This window comes from Gobio gobio (assembly GCF_949357685.1).
Source record: "Gobio gobio genome assembly, chromosome: 8".
Taxonomy (NCBI): domain Eukaryota; kingdom Metazoa; phylum Chordata; class Actinopteri; order Cypriniformes; family Gobionidae; genus Gobio; species Gobio gobio.
Window position 1 is genome coordinate 3,517,061 of NC_137114.1, and position 20,589 is coordinate 3,537,649.

Below are 20,589 nucleotides of genomic sequence, written 5' to 3' on the forward strand. Positions count from 1 at the left end.
TGTGATTGCTCTGACGAACAACAAAGAGAGATGATCCGAAAACCACGCGACCCGCTGCTGTGCCGTCACACCAACACCGACTGAAGAGATCGCTTACGAAAGGCGGCTTCCGTCTTCAGTCAGGACTGCGAAGTAGTGAGTGATTTCTGGCATTACCATCTACCACTCAGCTCCGAAGCAAAAGGTTGTGAAGCACCTGTGTCTCATTTATACCCGCACGGCGTGGCATAAGCACCTGGTGCAATCATTGCATGCCAATGTGCATTGGCTCGTTTAGTTACACTCAAAGTAGATTGGCTCTCGCGAGCGAGATTCCTATTCGTCGGTACTCCGACGTGACGTCGAGAGTGACCGACGGAATGGGAACTGTATATAAATCTCGGTTTATAATCTTGTTAAATTGATACGCTACTCCACATAGGAAGAACAGACATGCCAACTAGTTACAAATAAATGTTTTTAGTTAGTTATTAGGTTAACCCCTTTGCAGTCAAAGATCACAGACGGCCCCAGATTACTGTCATTCAACATTCACTGCTCATTGAAACATCACACTCTTACTTTATCTGGACAAACTCAGTATCATTAGACAGATTAAAGACTCCAGCTTCAATATTTGAAAACTGTTTATGATAAAACTGGGTTGCAGTGACATTAATTTCTTAATTTATGTCAGGAGTGCAAAATAACTGATCTGTAATGAACAATGAACCATATTTTGAATGAAATATCAACAAGAATCAAAAGCCAGTCATGTCTTCTCCGTTTTAATTGTGGTTGTTGTGTTCTTGTGTCCTTATTTAACTTGTCTGTGTGGAGATATATGAATGACTTATCGCTATATTTAATAACAGACCATGAGATGGATTCATCCTTTACTGATACCAACACTCCCCAGGCATGAGAAATCAACATATGATCAGTACAACACATCAGTCAACTTAATCAAACACTGAGTGTCAAACCAAATCCACCACAGTGGTCACATGCATGCACTAAACCGCATCTCTTCGGGCTCTTAGTGAAACAGTGCGCATATTTGGACAAATATAGATTTATTATCACATGTTTGCAAAATATTTAGTCATACAGAATAACATTTCTATTCATTTCCAACGTGATACGTGATAAACATTGCCAACATGTGAACCAAGAAGCTAATAAACGCACGATTACGATGGCATATGGTTTGTGTGTGTTTTGTATGCGATTTGGTGTATTTTCATATGAATAAAGAATGTTTCCAGTAACATGCTAAACAGGTGTAGCGATTAGCTCCATATAAAATGCTAAATATAACATTTTAACATCATTGAACATCACTGAAACCCACATTATATCTCGATCGGAAGTAAATACAAACACTCGCTGGCTGTTTAAAGAGAGTTTGCAGTTAAAGTGTAATATTAATCTTTTATATTGTGTTATGTAGCTTGATGCTAACTGTAGTTAACTGTAGTGTAATGCACCTGTCATGCCAGGAGCTACATTTTATTTCACATAAGGTACCAAAAGCATGCTTTTTCTTGTTTGTCTGTTTGCTAAAAAGACTAGATCAGGGGTGTCCAATCATGATCCTGGAGGGCCACTGTCCTGCAAAGTTTAGCTCCAACCCCAATTAAACACACCTGAACCAGCTAATCAAGGTCTTATTAGGCATACTAGAAACTTCCAAACAGGTGTTGAGGCAAGTAAGAGCTAAACTCTGCAGGACAGTGGCCCTCCAGGACCAAGTTTGGACACCCCTGGACTAGATGGTAGGTTTTAATGCAATATGGGATGAATGGGTTGATGGGCCATCCAGAATGCCTGAATAGGCTATAATGGCTCAATACAAAACAAAATAATTACTATAAAAGGATAATGAGGTTTAAGTCATTCATGACAGATGTGTGAAAAGTTAATTGAATGAAAACAGACTATGAATTAAGCAGTTGAAAGACTAGTTAGTAGACATCAAGTATGTCCCTTACAAAAAAATACTGCAGTTTTTTTGAAGTAATACTGCAGTTTTTGTTCATGTAGAAAAATGCTGTTTTTTGGACACGAAAAAAACTGCAATATTGCAGTATTACTGCAATATAACTGCAGTACTGCTGAAGTAATACTGCAGTAATACTACAATAATACTGCAATATAACTGCAGTACTGCTGAAGTAATTCTGCAGTAATACTACAATAATACTGCGATATAACTGCAGTACTGCTGAAGTAATACTGCAGTAGTACTACAATAATACTGCGATATAACTGCAGTACTGCTGAAGTAATACTGCAGTAATACTACAATAATACTGCGATATAACTGCAGTACTGCTGAAGTAATACTGCAGTAATACTACAATAATACTGCGATATAACTGCAGTACTGCTGAAGTAATACTGCAGTAATACTACAATAATACTGCGATATAACTGCAGTACTGCTGAAGTAATACTGCAGTAATACTACAATAATACTGCGATATAACTGCAGTACTGCTGAAGTAATACTGCAGTAATACTACAATAATACTGCGATATAACTGCAGTACTGCTGAAGTAATACTGCAGTAATACTACAATAATACTGCGATATAACTGCAGTACTGCTGAAGTAATACTGCAGTAATACTACAATAATACTGCGATATAACTGCAGTACTGCTGAAGTAATACTGCAGTAATACTACAATAATACTGCGATATAACTGCAGTACTGCTGAAGTAATACTGCAGCAATACTACAATAATACTGCGATATAACTGCAGTACTGCTGAAGTAACACTGCAGCAATACTACAATAATACTGCGATATAACTGCAGTACTGCTGAAGTAACACTGCAGCAATACTACAATAATACTGCGATATAACTGCAGTACTGCTGAAGTAACACTGCAGCAATACTACAATAATACTGCGATAGAACTGCAGTACTGCTGAAGTAACACTGCAGCAATACTACAATAATACTGCGATATAACTGCAGTACTGCTGAAGTAACACTGCAGCAATACTACAATAATACTGCGATATAACTGCAGTACTGCTGAAGTAACACTGCAGCAATACTACAATAATACTGCGATATAACTGCAGTACTGCTGAAGTAATACTGCAGCAATACTACAATAACACTGCGATATAACTGCAGTACTGCTGAAGTAATACTGCAGTACTACTACAATAACACTGCGATATAACTGCAGTACTGCTGAAGTAATACTGCAGCAATACTACAATAATACTGCGATATAACTGCAGTCGTGCTGAAGTAATACTGCAGTAATACTACAATAATACTGCGATATAACTGCAGTCGTGCTGAAGTAATACTGCAGCAATACTACAATAATACTGCGATATAACTGCAGTACTGCTGAAGTAATACTGCAGCAATACTACAATAATACTGTGATATAACTGCAGTACTGCTGAAGTAATACTGCAGCAATACTACAATAATACTGCGATATAACTGCAGTACTGCTGAAGTAATACTGCAGTAATACTACAATAATACTGCGATATAACTGCAGTACTGCTGAAGTAATACTGCAGTAATACTACAATAATACTGCGATATAACTGCAGTACTGCTGAAGTAATACTGCAGTAATACTACAATAATACTGCGATATAACTGCAGTACTGCTGAAGTAACACTGCAGTAATACTACAATAATACTGCGATATAACTGCAGTACTGCTGAAGTAATACTGCAGCAATACTACAATAATACTGCGATATAACTGCAGTACTGCTGAAGTAATACTGCAGTAATACTACAATAATACTGCGATATAACTGCAGTACTGCTGAAGTAATACTGCAGCAATACTACAATAATACTGCGATATAACTGCAGTAGTACTGCAATACATAATACAACTAAAGCACAATTACAATACTACCAAGTGCAATACAAATAAAAGGCTGTACAATACCATTTAAATACAACCAGAATATCCAGAATAAGTTTTATCTGCAATAGAACAAATTACGGTACAAAACAACAGTGAATGTCTCAAACAGCAATGCGAAAATAAATGTGATTTTTACTTTTTTTATTTTGAAACTTCAAATAACAGACTTAGAGTTAGACATTGTATTTAAAGTGTTTATTTACAAATCATACAATCATGCATATATCTTGTCATATTATTCAGGGAGGGTGCTTTTTTAAGAGCTTATCCTCATCATTATCCCACGTGGTTCTTATAACTGCCTGTATCTCAGCTGTGGAAACACTATTTAGGATGTAGTCTGGAAAAACAAAGAAACAAAAATAAACAGATAAACTCTCAAGTTTCAGTTACACTTCACCACAGGCATATAGTGTGTTTAATATTAATCTTGAATTGTGGAAAGTATTCATAATATTTCCAATGAATTTCTTACGCTATATTGGTGAGCATTATCAAATCACAAATATGCTTTGAACACTCCAGGTAAAAGAAGTTTAAGGGTTAGTTCAGCCAAAAAATAGAATTCAGTCATCCATTCCTCACCCTCGTGTCGTTCCAAACCCGTAAGACTTTCGTTCATCTTCGGAACATAAATGAAGATCTTTTTGATGAAATCTGAGAGCTTTCTGTCACTCCACTGACAGTCTGTGTGATTTGAACAATGACATGCATTTCTGGAAAAAATAAAAATTGGCTTTTTTTATACTCTTGGACTTTTAATTCACAAATCTAACCTTAAATAAAAATGTAATATTATTGGAATAAAGTATATGGAATACATGTTCCACAGTTATTGTCCCCCTTCATTTATTACTTTGTGTAACATATAACCTTTCACATAAGTAAGGACAAATCCATGGCTAGGCATTACATTTGAATGAACAAGATGGAGGTAAAGAACCACCCGACATGAAGCGGGTTGCTTCTGTGAAGTGCACTAAAATTGTGCAATAGACACCCAGCTGTTAAAGATAGGTAAAAAAGTTAAATTAAATTGGTCATTAATGTTTGTGGAGCACAATTTGACTGGAAGGGTAAAACTAACAGTTAATTTTCTTTTTTTGGCTATGGGCCATTAGATCTAGCATTCTGCACACTTTGAATCAGGCACAGAGATAAATTAGCATCATGGTTGGATTACATTTATTTGAATAAATAAACGAGGGAGAAAGAGATAGCGCATATGTGAATAATCTGAGTCTGTGCAGCAGCTCTCAGAATTTACAGTTTAATTACTTCAGAAACAGCAAAAAAGGAATAGTTCACCCAAAAATGAAAATTACCCTATGATTTACTCTTCCTCAACTCATCCTAGGTGTATATGACATTCTTCTTTCAGATGAATAATCAGAGTTATATTAAAAAATGTCCTGGCTCTTTCAAGCTTTATAATGGCATTGACTTGATTCGTTTTAGAATTCCATAAAAGTGCATCTATCCATCATAAAAGTGCATCTATCCATCATAAAAGTGCATCTATCCATCATAAAAGTGCATCTATCCATCATAAAACTGATCCACATGGCTCAGGGGGTTAATAAAGGCCTTTTGAAGCAAAATGGCATGTTTTTTGTAAGAAAAAATCTCCATATTTAAAACTTTATAGACTAAAATAACTAACTTCCAACAGCGTTACGCAAGTGGACTTAAGCTAAAAGAGTGACCCCTGACGCGATTTACAGAAGCACCGCAAGCTATTACCTCTCTCACGGATAGTACTGGGCAACAAACTTAAAATCCCTCTTGTCTTATATCGAAATCCTCCACCATTTCCCTTTAAAAGTTCTCGTTTTAGACTAATGCCGCATTCACGTGCTATCGGAAATTTGATAATTCCCACTTCTGAAGTCGTGATTACGAACTCATGGCATTTAAATTTGAAATGGGAGGGCGTTCATGTGCAATTTTTACAGAGGAAACTCGTAATTACGATACGATAATTCCAAGAGCACGTGAAGGCAGCATAATTCATGACCTGTGTTTTGTTTTGCTCTATCCTTTGCATGTGTTCGTCAATACGCATGCGTCAAGGATTACTCTTTCGCTGTAAGTTGACTTGCATACCGCTAACCACCGGAAACTAGTTATTTTAGTCTATAAAGTTTTAAATATGGATATTTTTCTTACACAAACCACTTTGCTTCAGAAGGCCTTTATTAACCCCCGGAGCCGTGTGGAGCAGTTATATGATAGATAGATGCACTTTTATGCCAATGCCATTATAAAGCTTGGAAGAGCCAAGACTTTTTTTTTAATATAACTCTGATTGTATTCGTCTGAAAGAAGAATGGCATACACACATAGGATGAGCTGAGGAAATCATGGGCTAATTTAATTTTTTGGGTGAACTAACCCTTTAAGACTTTGTTGCTTAGAAATATGTTTCTGTGTGAGAGTGACTGTGGGCCCTATTTTAACGATCTGAAACGCAAGTGTCAAGGCGTGAAGCGCAAGTAACTTTGTGGGCGGGTCTCGGCGCTGTTGCTATTTTCCCGGCGGGATAAATGGCTCTTGCGCCCGGCGCAAATCTAAAATGGGTTGGTCTGAAGTAGCTTCATTATTCATAGGTGTGGTTTGGGCGTAACGTGAATAAACCAATCCGAGCGTCATCCAACATTCCCTTTAAAAGCAGGTGCGCAAGTTCCATTATGGATTGCTATTATTATGGCTTATTTACCAGGCGCATGCCAGGAGCGGTTCACAGCCGAGGAGACTGATGTGCTTGTAAGAGCAGTGAAAGACAGAGAAGTGAAGTTGTAATGTTGTACATTATGGTAAAGGTGATTTCACAGTCTTTTTTTTTTTTCAGTCTTTCAGTTTTTTCAGTTTTTCAGTCGATTTTTTTTCCTGGTTCTTGACGGACAAACCAATTTGTCAGATGTCCTTATATACATATATGTCTTGCCACTATTGGGCAAACAGGTCTTATCCTTAATTATTACAATTAGCCTGAATCATTTGTAAGCTAGATTTATGCCTATTTTTTCACATCTTCGTGGCACACCACAATGATTTCCGTCATCTCATGTGTTAACATTTTTTTAGTGTAACAATTTATGATTTGCAAAAATAACTGTAGATTACATGAGCAAAGTGTATGCGCGTTGTGCACGCTATACATTATGGTCAAGCATGCGCCCTTAAAATAGCATAATGAACAACGCGCCACTGACTTTAGACTAGGTTTTTTCTGGTCAGTGGCGCAATTGTTTAATGGAACAGCAAAATAGCACCAGGGATTGTTTGCGCCGGAACACGCCTCCTTTTTTGCGCTGAACCGCCCAGGGAGCGCAAGTTCATTCACTAGTTTAGCGACGTGCTTCTGTGGAGGGAAAAGCGCGCTTTGCACGGGTGCAAAATAGGAATGACACATGCGTCGGTGTACAAAGTCAATTGCGCTGGGTGCAAGATAGGGCCCTGTGTGTGCGTGTGTGTGTGTGTGTGTGTGTGTGTGTTTGTGTGTGTTACAGTAAAGGCAGCACATTGATTTAGAATGGCGATTAAACTGAGTGTAACTATCTGTGCATTCATTGTTTTAATGCACACCTTTCAGTCAATCAGAATCCAGTATACAAACAGACTATGGTATAATATACCCATGAAGAAGAGAGTCCACAAGCAAACTGTTGAGAACTGATGTCAAGTATTGAGAATAATTGTTGTGGTATAACTAGATTTCATTACCTTTCCAGCAGCGCTAATATTGTAAATCTTCTTTTAGGGCTTTGATTTCATTTTTTAAATCCTCGATCTCTTCTAACATGGCTTAGGAGACAGAAGACTTTGTATACTTGATTCATCCAGCATTCCCACAGGTCTTGGTTCCTGAAGTACAATATTAGTTATTATGCATTTTTAAACTATAAAGATAATAGTTTATAAAAGATAAAATATATAAAGTTGCCTACTGCTCTCACCATTATTTGAGTGCAGCTTTGTTTCACTCCAGCCATGATCTTCTGTTGAATTACATTTTTGGTCTTCTTTTTGTTGTTGTTGTTGTTGTTGTTGTTGTTGTTACCAGTGCATTTTTCTGAAAATAGCAATCACACAATAAATAGTATTCCTGTAAAACATCCTTTTCTGCACAATGTCAAACTATTGAACATAAATGCTTGTGTACAGTGCTGCGAAAAAAAAGTCCTGATTTAGTCTATTTTTGTGTATATACAATATTATCAGATATTCTAAAGATATTTAACATAAAACAAAGGCAACCCTTACGAAAATGAACCAAATAAAACCAATACAAAACAAAAAAAACATGGTTATTATAGTTAAACCATGGCTTTACTACTCTAACCAGGCACGTGCACGGGTAGGGCTCAACCTGTGCAGAGCACATGCCCTTTTTGCCCTTACACTCCGAAGTGCCCTTTTTTTGATGGTAGTGTTTTTTGTTCCTGCTTCAATAAATCAATAGTTTTGGTAACTGCATTTGAGTTTGACTTTTGTAAAATGTTAATAATATATTGATAAGTAATACAACCACATTTAATTTGTTTTTGCCACCGAAAAATCATAAATAAGCAAAGGTGCGCCCATAGACCGTCAAGAGCGCCCGCGCTGTTTCCTACTGGAACTTACACAAAGCGACTGAGTGATCCTCGTCATCTAGGTCAAATATATTTCTTAGAAATTTGTTCTTGGATTTATGATTGCTAATACAATTAATTTGTTAACATGTAATAATATCATGGTCGCATGTTTAATTCATTTACGTTGTTGATATATGCACATATTCGCTAATTTTTGAATCTCTATACTCTCTCGTTTTCACATGTGTAGTAAAACATGGTTACAGTAATGTTGTCGTTACATTAAGTGCAAATAGGCCGTCTTTTTACAGAAGGTCTGGTTGGGTCAGTCAGAATTGCAGAAGACACCATGCAAATGATAACCATGATAGTGCAGGGGTAGAGCGCATGGCGTGAAGTTTAGACGCAAATTGATCACGGTTCGAGTCCGCATTTTGCCGAAGTTGCTCTACTTCATTTTCCCATCACACAGAAATTCAAAAAGGCATTTTTTTCCCCCCAATACAAATTGTGAAAATCTTCAAAAAATGTAAGTAAACCATGTAATGTGTGTTTGATAATGAACTGTTATGGGTGGGTGAACAGAGGGGCTGCCCTTTTTCAGTTTCAGCACATGTCCCTCAATAGGTCTGTGCACCGCCCTGACTCTAACCATAGAATTTGTGGTAAAACTGTGGTTATATAAATGGTAATCAATTAGCCCAAAAACCATGGTTACTACACTTTTACTATAATAAAACCATGGTTAATTTTTCCGTGTTTAAGTGCTATAATCAGGCCCCCGGTGAATCTACCAACCCAGAAAATGTTAAAGGACAACTCAGGCCAGTAACTTTGTTTTGGTAAGTCTTTCTCTGCAAGCACAGTGAAAAATGAGCCTCTCTCCCCTTCTGACTTAGGAAGAGGATCTTATATTACCGCCCCTCTGCACAGTTTTTCAGAAAACAAGAACCTTGCGTGTATTTGACAGTTTAAACACAGCAAAAAATGTAAAAGAGAAGTTACTCACGAGACTTGTTATCTGACAGCCAGTTCTTGTGTGCGCTCAGAAAACGCGGTCCATTATCCGTGAGTGTGATCGCGATACTGATGATAATCACAAGCAGGTGACATAAACATAGGAGCCCAATACAAAAATTCAATTAAAAATAAAACGGACGTTTGCATCAAAGTCTTCGTATACATTACAGTGCATCACTGTACTGCAGTTATATTGCATCTAAACTTCATTATACTGCAAATCTACAGTTGTACTTCATTGTACTGCAGTTACTACTTTGTACTGCAATGTTACTGCAGTTTTACTTCAATGTACTGCAGTTATTTTTTGTAAGGGGTGTTTTACAGACCAATAACATAATGATAGCATCTCCTCTTAGCATTCACTAAAAATGACATAGTCTTACAATATGCTTCATAAAATGCATAATTGTAGATATTTCATCCTCAGATTTGAAATGAAGCATGACCACACTCATGGCTTCAATTTAGTTGTGGTTATAAGTTGTTATACTACTTTCACATAATATTTTTTATACATTTAAAAATATATAATTCATATTTTTGTTTTAATGGTTGAGCCCATATATCCATATTAATAACAGTCTTGAGTAATTCTGAGTCTTGTATTGTAAACTCTTAAGCGTTGGCTTTCTAGATATATGTTATATGTCTAGATATATGTTACTTAGCAGCAGCCCTTTTATTTGGGGTATGTCAAAATGCCCCACTTGCCAAAATGGGGGGTGACAGGCAAGAGGTTAAATTAGATTAAAATAAATAAATAATTTGATTAATATAAATAATTTAAAAAATGATTAAAATGAAAATAACAGCCTACGACGAAGCTACAGCATACTCTCGACACAGAAGTATAAATTGGGCTTAAGCGCTAGAGATTGAACTGTAGAAACAAAACAAGTGTGCTTTTAATAAAGTGCTGCAGAAAGAGAAGTTTTGATGATCTTGGTAGAAAAGGTCAAGCCTATTTCACAGGAGTCTGTAATGATCTATCAGTGTTTTGTGGTCAAACAGAAGCACATCATGTGTGTGTACACACACTCTTTCCTCCATCACAATAAATGTGACACATTCTCAGACAGGGTTGTTGTTGCGTGATTTTACAGTTGGCTTTCAGATAATGTTGAAGTGAGGACACCAGTGGGGTCGTCCTGAAGTTAAGACAGTTTTTAGGGGTTTTGTTGAGTTAGGATGATTTAGTAATAGCCTTTTCTTATCGGTAGTTAAGATTAGATTATGCACTTGTGAAATGTCATTCTGTAAAAGCTTTTGTCCTAAATGAGGTCATAGCTGATATTGCCATGGTTACCAAACAGATCCGAAAGGATTATAAAGTTTGTATCTTTCTGATTCAGATGTTTGCAAAGCATGCTGGGAACTAAAAATCCAGTTTCATTTCATTCAACATAAAAAAAAATGGGTTTAGAAAACTTTCTGTTTACATATTTAAGCATAGCCACAGGAACATATTTTATCAGGGGGTGGGGCTTGATGTTGCAAGGAGGTGCCGTGGTGGTGGATTTAAACAAAATCCTAATATTAAACTGCACATTAAGGCTACAAAGACAGGAGACACAAGTGCTTCAGTTAACGGTCTGTCTAGTGTGTTCACAAAAAATGGAAACATAGCACAATCTAATGGAAAAAACACGTTCTGTGTGAACTGCCCCTAATGGAAACGAATGCTTTAATACAGACCTCTATTTTTAGCTTTTCATGCAGCGTCATCTCTCAGCAGGGGGTGCGCTATCAGCACCCATAGTTCCAGCAGCCATGCATTGAAGGGGATTTTACACAATAAAAATAGGACAAAATGTTCATTTATTGTGTGTTTTTTACTCATTTTAATAAAGTACATTTAACAAGCAGAAAAATCTGTGTTTTTCTCTCCATCAGATTCCCATGGGATCTCTCTCGATCTAAACACAGCACATCCTGTCCTCCGTCTGTCTGAGGACAACACAGTGATTACTAACACTGAACCAGATCTTCAGTGGTATCCTGATCATCCAGACAGATTTGAGTGTTATGCTCAGGTGTTGTGTAGAGAGAGTGTGTGTGGACGCTCTTACTGGGAGATTGAGTGGAGTGGGGATGAGGGTCAAGTGTTTATATCAGTGTCATATAAGAGCATCAGCAGGAAGAGAGGGGGTAGAGAGTGTTTGTTTGGACGTAATGATCAGTCCTGGAGTTTGTTCCTTGCTCCCGCCAGTAACTCAGTCCTTGACAATAACACAGAGACTCATCTGCCTTTTATTAAAAGCCGTAGAATAGGAGTGTATGTGGATCACAGTGCAGGAACTCTGTCCTTCTACAGCGTCTCTGGAGACACAATGAGCCTCATCCACAGAGTCCAGACCACATTCACTCAGCCGCTCTATCCTGGGTTTTGGGTTTGGAGTAAAACATCAGTGAAACTGTGTTGATGAATCAGAAGAGATTCTAGAGAGATTCTACCCATAATGCTTTGAGCTGATAAATGATAAATCAGTGACAGTGAGATGTGATAGAGTCTCTTCATTACATTAATAATACAGCTGAACTTCTGTCACTGATATAGCATGTCAGAATAAATGTGTGTAATCCTCATATAAACAGTAAGATCAGTGTGTGTGATGTCTGTGTAGACTAAAATGTTATTGTTTTTCTGTATTATTATTATTTTGGTACTCATAATCCTTTGTAATCATTGTATTTTGTGAATGCATGTGTGTGAGGAGTGAGAGATATTTCAACAAGGGAATGAAAACAGGAATATTTATAAACTATCATTTTCCACTAATGGGGATCTATAGGAATTAGGCTTGTGTATACTTTCTATTTTAAACATAAACAATATGTTTCTCTACTGTGTAAGGAAATTGATAGTGGAATTTGGTCAGCAGCATACAAAAGCCAACCTTTGCATCTAGAGGAACAGAGAAAGCTGGGCATGATAACATCTCTCCAGTAAAACGTTTTTCTCCTTATGTATTGACATATTTTATAAAAAAGAGATATCTTGGCTAATTCATTCAATTCATTTACATTTGGCGCTTTTCACATTACATTGTTTCAAAGCAGCTTCACAGAAAATGCATGTGTCTACATTACAATTGAACTGTTACAGGTCTGCACAGTTTTGGGCTTACTGGGCTACCATAACATGTGAGCAACATGTATGTACATGCTTGTATTTTTGAGAGAATAAAGTTTATGCGTGGTTTTTGAAAAAACTAAAAATGTAAGTCACTGAATTAAGGCCACAAATCACACAATAGATATGTGTCCACAAGACTTTTGACTAATGAGCCGCATAATGACCTGCATAATGAATGAGCCTTTGAGTCAGGTATGTGACTGAGGGAGCTAGGCAACAGGAAATTATGATTTCAAAGAGTATAGGGTGACTTCAGGTTGATTAGGACACTTTTTTCCCAGTCATTTCAATGGCAAACATTTTCTGAATCTTTTGAGTTTGTAAACTTTCCGATACACACAATACTCAAATATCATTCCGAGCTTCAGTTCATTTATGAGACACGCCGTGAAATGCATGATCACTCCAGCGGCTATTGTCTGTTATATTTGATTCTTGTTTATTTAATCCAGGCAATTGGCTGATGAAACATTGATTAAAATGTAGATACAATTTATACAAAACGAAATTCACTTTAAAGAAATTTAAACAAAACTTAATGAAGTGGTCAAAAACATTTCTGACAAACTCCATGTCTTCCGATATATTGCACATCTTATGATGTGTCCTATCTCACTCATGCTGTTCACTTTTCATAATCAGCATAGATTAAATTAAAAAATGACATTAAGCTATTTTATTTAAACATCAATATGAAACAAAATATGTTTTAATGGCTACAACAAGTAGCCTATTGTACACAAAACTCATAGCATCTTGTCAGGGTTATGGACATTTTTGGCCACTAGAGGCCCCCATTGCATCTCTTGCAATCACTTTTCATCAGATTAAAAAAAAGACCATTCCCCCATAATTGTCATCTGGCTTTCTGCATTTGGGTTCACCTCTTTTTGACTGTTTTCTCCTATTCACTGGTCCCTGACAGCATCTGAGCAGAAATTTGCGAACAAAAGCTTTATTAATATGACCAGGGCCACATTAACCATATGGCTAGGCCCGAGCAAGGAGGAGGCCCGTGATTGGCTGTGGAGTAGATTGACTTGCTATCGGTATCGCAGATCGCCAAAGCCCCAACACGTCCCCCATTTATTAGCGCTGTTATTTAGGGATTGAAACGTCAAGTTTGAGTTTAGTTTACTAATCAAATGCATTTATTCTATATGTGACTTTTGAACGATCTGTAGGTATTAGGTGATCGCTGCGCCTTTATTATGTCCGCATCCACCAATCACCTCCACACTCTTCACTTCTAGTGTAGACTAATCTGAAAATGGTCACCCAAAGAACGATCTTCGATAGGTATAAATGTTAGGTATTCTAAAAAAAAGTTTAAAAAAGGAAAAACTTAAAAGACAAAGAGCAGAGATCGAGTTAGGAAAATTCAAAGCCAACAGGTCATTTTACTAAAGCTGTTGATGGAGTGGCATTGTGGAACAGCAAGTTGACGGGCACATGAAGCAGATAAAAAACGATTTTAGGTTAGTTTTATTTTTTGTAAGATTTTAAACTTGATGGAGGCTATATTGCTTTTTATGTTTGAACAAACTCTAGCCTATATTAGCTTAAGGCGTGGACGATAACCCGGTTAAAATATTTCAATCGTTGCACCATCATCATGTAAGCTTATCATTTAAGCTTATCAACGCTTTTTAAGCATTGTTTTTAAACCATTCAGACACATTAAGTGAGAATTAATTTAGGTAAATGAGTGTGTTAAATTAAGATTAAGACTATATTAAGCCTGATACACGCGGACCTCGTACAGCGCCTGACTAAACTTGAGTTCTATTTCGTGTCTTGTGCTTGATGTTCAAATACACATAGTAGCCTATCTGTCAAAATCCCTGCCTTTGCGAGTGTCCTCGAAATCTTAGTCATTTGTGTCTTAAAGGATTAGTTCACCCCAAAATGAACATTTCCTGATAATTTACTCACCCCAATGCCATCCAAAATGTTGTAACCACCCACAGTTTGGTTACTATGTTTTTTGGTGTAATGTCACTACTATGCACTAGGGGTTCTAGGTAGCTTTCTCCCTGGTATATAGCCAGGTATTAACCTTTTTCCACACTTCTCCGTGGGGGGCGGCGAGTTACTTCCGGTAGGATGCTCTGAACTTCCGTTTAGTAATTGTCATCAGCGAAACAACGTTACTGGTGATGGCGAATAGTGGGGGCTCTGGGAGAAGGTGTGCTGTTAAAGGTCCCATGGCATGGCATTTTTCTATTATTTTATAATGTTTCCTGAGGTGTACTTATATTGTTAGTATGATTTTTACATCATAAAATGTCATAATTTAGAAATAAAAGGCCTTTTTTCTACACTGATGTTTGTCCTGTGGCTGAATGCCCTGTTTCAAGAGGCGTGTCTGCTGTGAGACTTCAGTAAAAACGCCCACTGTTGTGATTGGCTGACATCTTTGCATTTTAAATGAGCGGAGGGGCGTGGTTTAACGAGGTCTACTACGCACGAGCTGCTGCCAGGGAGACGGATGGACCTGAGTTCACTTCACATCAGTTCTGTCAGTCTCAGTTCAGTGAACTGTTATAGTTACAGCATATACTTCAGGTTATTAGTTTATTTCTAGTCGGAGGGACTGTCACTCATGTCAGAAAGTTAGTAACTTTAGTAAATTATGGATCAGCGCTGACTCGAGACGCGAACCGTTTAGAACGATTCAGTCCGATTTGGTGAACTGATTCGGTTCACTAAAAAGAACCGGTTCAAAAGAAAGATCATTCGCGAACCGGACATCACTAATGTACCAGAGACTGAGCTCAGCGATTGCTAACAAAGTTATTTATAGTAACTACTGAGTTATGAGAGCGCTGTCAGTCAGCGCAAGTTTATTGTGTTTGTATCTGAGAGTTCTGAATAAACACGAGTCCCAGTCACACCGAGTCCGTCTTCATCATTATTACCAACTTTGTAACACATGCAATGAACCATTACAGCTGTCGAGATGAACGAGTTAGTAAGTGTTGTTTATAGCATTATTTTTAGATATTTTCCTATCATATGAAAAGCGTCAGTGACTCGCATTGAATAGACAGCGCAAACAAAGACACAACAGCAGTAATCGAATGTAATCCAGTTTATTGTGGGGATAGCTGGCTAGCCTAGCCCGGATATGCTCACGCTTACCCCCCTTCTGCTTAATCTCACGCCGCGTTTGGTGCCTCCGCTGTGGGCCAGATGCAGTACTGGGGGTCGGGGATGATGAAGGCCGAGCTTCGGCGTGCGTGAGGTTTATCTCTAAAGATGTGGCTCTGCCGATGTTAAGCAGAAACGACTGTATGCACATTTAAGAACAGATAGACGCGACGAGGACGTACAAAAACACTGACTAACAAGATAGAAAACACCGTTCTGTCGGGAGAGAGAGAAGCCGCAGCGTGTGCACGAATAATAAATAATTAGCTACACATCAGAAATCACTGATCACAGATCAGAAGGAACTGAAGAAAGACTTCTGTTTTCATTTGTACATCCCAACACTGAGAAACTGCCAGCGTTCACTCATTCACAAGCAATGATCTCTCGAGCGTTTGCATGGGCGTGCCAGATTCTCTGGGCGGATTAAAGGGAGGAAACCGTGCCTGCTTGGACGTCAAACCAGGAGACTTCAGGATTGGCTAGTCTGGCCTGTCATTTTCTCAAAGGCAGAGAAAGACAGCCAGAACTCGGTTTTACACCGATCAACATTTCTATCCACTTGGGGACAATATTCAGGCTAGGGGAACTCATATTAATGTTGAAAAACCTCATCAAATGAAAATTTCATGCCATGGGACCTTTAAAGGCTGTCATAACAGCTACAGAAAGCTTAAAAAACTTCTGGAACATGAGTGTTACGACCACAAACCAACAACAAGAGCGGAATGTAAATGCCCAAATCCATGTAAATTGACTCCACTAACATTATTTACAAAACTAACATGCTAAGTTACTAGGTCTGCACAATCGATTGAAGTGCGGCATTGTGACACAGATACAGTGTTTTCAGTATGAGCGGGCAACCAATTTCTCATGATGTGTGCTTAAATATAAGTTTACGTGTTAAGAAAACACTGCGTTGTCTTCACTGCCTGAATCAAATCAGACAACCACAAGTGGAATCTGATTCATTTTACGTATGAGTTCTGACTTCTCTACTATATAGTATGTAAAAAGCAGTAGGCGAGCGAATAGTCCGAATCCATAATATTCATAAAAGAGTAGGCAAGAACTATCTGGGTTTTGGACTATTTCTCGCGAGATTCTGACGTGCGTATACTAATGTTGCGTTGGAATATGCCTACTTACCTACTATATAGTAGGAAAAAACAGTACGTGAAAGGAGTAGTATGTTCGAAACCTCAGTAATCATAAAAGAGTATGTGGGAAATCCCCGGATGGCTTACTGATTCCGCCCAGATTGTGAAGCACCCATCGTCGGATACTTTTCTATCCCTGCCTTCCCATGAGGCCACAGGAAAGGATACGTCAGGCGGAGAAAAGCGATGCGGGTGTTTTCAAATGTGAGTAATCACGATTCCTTGTGTTACTGAGCTACTGTACTGCATGTTACAGGGCCAAAAGAGCACGTGTGTTTATCTGGTGGAGAGCGGCTGATGAAGGAATGCTGTCATCAAAGGCTTTGAGTGAGTATACAACAGAAATTAATAAAACATCTATTTAAATCTTAAAGGAACACTCCACTTTTTTTGAAAATAGGCTCATTTTACAAGTCCCCTAGAGTTAAATAGTTGAGTTTTACCGTTTTTGAATCCATTCAGCCGATCTTTGTATCTGGCGGTAGCACTTTTAGCATAGCTTAGCATACATCATTGATTCTGATCAGTACATTAGCATCTCATTCAAAAAATGACCAAACACACTTTCAATATTTTTCCTATTTAAAACTTGACTCTTCTACAGTTACATCGTGTGCTAACCCCAAACTGAAAATGAAAAGTTGTGATTTTCTACACCTATATGGCTAGGAACTACTTTCTCATTCCTGCGTAATAGTCGCGGATCTTCGCGGCCGTACCATGGCTGCAGCGGCGCAATGATTCGTTGGTATTCTGTGAAACATGGTGGTAGTTACACCTTCGACTTACTATCACAGCCCTTTACAACACACAGAACCATGGCTAATCACAGCTAAATCCACAACACAATTTGTCGGCTGCAAGCCTGAAACTTTCTCTGCAACTACACAAACTTAGTGCCGGTCACATTGAAAGTTCCCGAGCTGGACTACTTTCAGACGCTGTAATATCATTGCCATGGTACGGCCGCGAAGATCCACGACTCCGGTTTAATATTCACAGAGACTCGTCTATATCACCAGATGTGTTCTCAGGTACCGAAATTTGGTACCGATTGATTTACTGTGAAATTTAATACTAAAAAATGTACTAGATTTACTAAAAAATAATAGTATGGTTGTTTTTATGAATTAAATTAAGTACCTAGTAGCCTACTATTTACTAGTAAATATAACATTAAAGGGTTAGTTCACCCAAAAATGAAAATTCTGTCATTAATTACTCACCCTCATGTCGTTGGACACCCGTAAGACCTCCGTTCATATTCGGAACACAAATGAAGATATTTTAGTTGAAAGCTGATGGCTGAGAAAGGCTTCACACAGGCCTCCATTGGCATTCAGTACATTGACACTTCCAAGATCCATGAAAGGCACTTAAAACGTCGTTACAAAGTCTATCTCACCACAGTGGCTCTACAATAATCATACAATGCGACGACAATAGTTTTTGTGCGCAAAAAAAATCAAAATAACACCTTTATCCAACTTGTTCTCGTCTTCCGTGTGCGCCTCCACGACGCATGCGCGAGAATATGACGCAGATCCGGCGTTCGGACATATGACCCAGAAGCGATTTGTTTACGAGCAGAGGAAGACGCGCGTGTCTAAGCTGTTGGATTCTACATTGATCGTGCTTTAGGTCTCGGCGTAGTGCTCAAAATGGAGCTTAAGTGTGTATTTCCTCGATTTCCGAACACCGGCGCTACGTCATATTCTCGCGCATGCGTCGTGGAGGCGCACACGGAAGACAAAAACAAGTTGGATAAAGGTGTTATTTTGATTTTTTTTTGCGCACAAAAACTATTGTCGTCGCATTGAATGATTATTGTAGAGCCACTGTGGTGAGATAGACTTTGTAACGACGTTTTAAGTGCCTTTCATGGATCTTGGAAGTGTCAATGTACTGAATGCCAATGGAGGCCTGTGTGAAGCCTTTCTCAGCCATCAGCTTTCAACTAAAATATCTTCATTTGTGTTCCGAATATGAACGGAGGTCTGACGGGTGTCCAACGACATGAGGGTGAGTAATTAATGACAGAATTTTCATTTTTGGGTGAACTAACCCTTTAAACAAACATCACAGACAATGGCAGACAGAGACCAGGGCAGCTCTGGCATAATGTCAATAACACTTTTATAAACGACTTACGGATTCTTTACAGTTTATGTAAACATCCCTAAAGTACCGAAAAAAGGTACCAACGGTTAAACCGCTACCGGTTAAAATGTGGACGGTACCCAACCCTAGCGGGTGGTCCTATCAACCATAGTTAACAGATACGTGAAACCATGAGATGAGGGCAGAGGACTGACCAGGTCCACGTTTACATGGTCAAAACACCTCTCTGGAACTTGGAACGACTCTAACGGGGCTTTAGTGTGGCGGTGTACTTTGGCCCGTTGGCACTCAACACACGTAATAGCCCAGTTTCTAACATCCTTTTTAAGGCTGTGCCAAACAAACTTTGCTGCAACCAATCTCTGTGACGCTTTTGAACCTGGGTGGGAGAGACCATGCATAGCATCAAAAACTTGTCGTCTCCATCCCGAGGGGACGACCGGCCACAGACTACCTGTGGAGATGGTCCACTTCCTCAATCTGCAGCCCTGTAGCCACGGTCTTTAGGAGTTGTACCCCCGGGTGGACCCAGATGGACTGCCCCTGCCACAGCACGTGATTGGCAGTCCGCCACATGGTTGTTCTTACCGGCAACATAGTGATGACGATTTCAAAACAAGGCATCATGAAGCTTCGAAGCGTTATGAATCACTGAGATGATTCAGCGGTTTAATTGCCATATTTCAGCAGTTTGGCGGTTTGACACGCGATCCGAATCATCATTCGACTCACTGATTCATAACGCTTCAAAGCTTCATTATGCTTTGTTTTGAAATCGTCATCACTATGTAAGTCGTTATTTAGGGTTTTTTTGCGCACAAAAACTATTCTCGTCTTCATAAAGTTATTGTAGAGCCGCTGTAGTGAGATGGACTTTGTAACGACGTCTTTTAAGGGTCTTGAGAGTGTAAAGTGCATTGAGCCAATGGAAGACTTTCAGAGGCATCAGATTTACACTAAAATATCTTCATTTCTGTTCCGAAGATGAACGGAGGTCTGACGGGTGTCGAACGACATGAGGGTAAGTAATTAATGACAGAATTTACATTTTTGGGTGAACTAACCCTTTAACGCAGAACGCTGGTCACCGAGTGCTTGTGCGAACCGTTTTTCTCCAAGCCAAGCTTCAGTGATGCAGAAAATGGTGTTATTGTGAACATATTGTTTGCCAAGTAATTAAATTAAAATATAAATATTGCCGTATAAGTTCAGTTTTCTATGTTCAGCCATTTGTAATGAAAACATCCAGTAGAAAATGACCCGGTGCAATAAAATAGTTTAAGGTTTGTGAGGTAAATTGTAATAATGTTTTATTACATGCGAGTGTAATTATATTTTAATATTGTGTGTGTGTTCTGTTACTGGAGCCTCATCAGTGAGGAGGGAACAAATATGGGAAATACCTCTGAAGATAAAAAACTGAGAATAATTTACAACGGCAACTTGTCCTGAAAGTTATCTCGGTTATTGGAACCAAAAGTTGAGATTATAACATCTAGTTGAC

At 38.4% G+C, this 20,589-nt stretch overlaps 1 protein-coding gene across 2 annotated transcripts in view; it reads left to right on the forward strand.

Annotated features, from left to right (window-relative positions):
• Positions 1-12,718, forward strand: part of LOC307130996 (protein NLRC3-like) — a 95,346-nt gene extending 82,628 nt beyond the window's left edge. For both annotated transcript variants that reach the window (XM_079824359.1, XM_079824360.1), the window contains one exon: positions 11,406-12,718. In XM_079824359.1, the coding sequence (XP_079680485.1) occupies positions 11,406-11,935 (530 nt within the window). In that variant the 3' untranslated portion in view covers positions 11,936-12,718. The remainder of the gene's footprint in view (positions 1-11,405) is intronic.
• Positions 12,719-20,589: the final 7,871 nt, after the last annotated feature.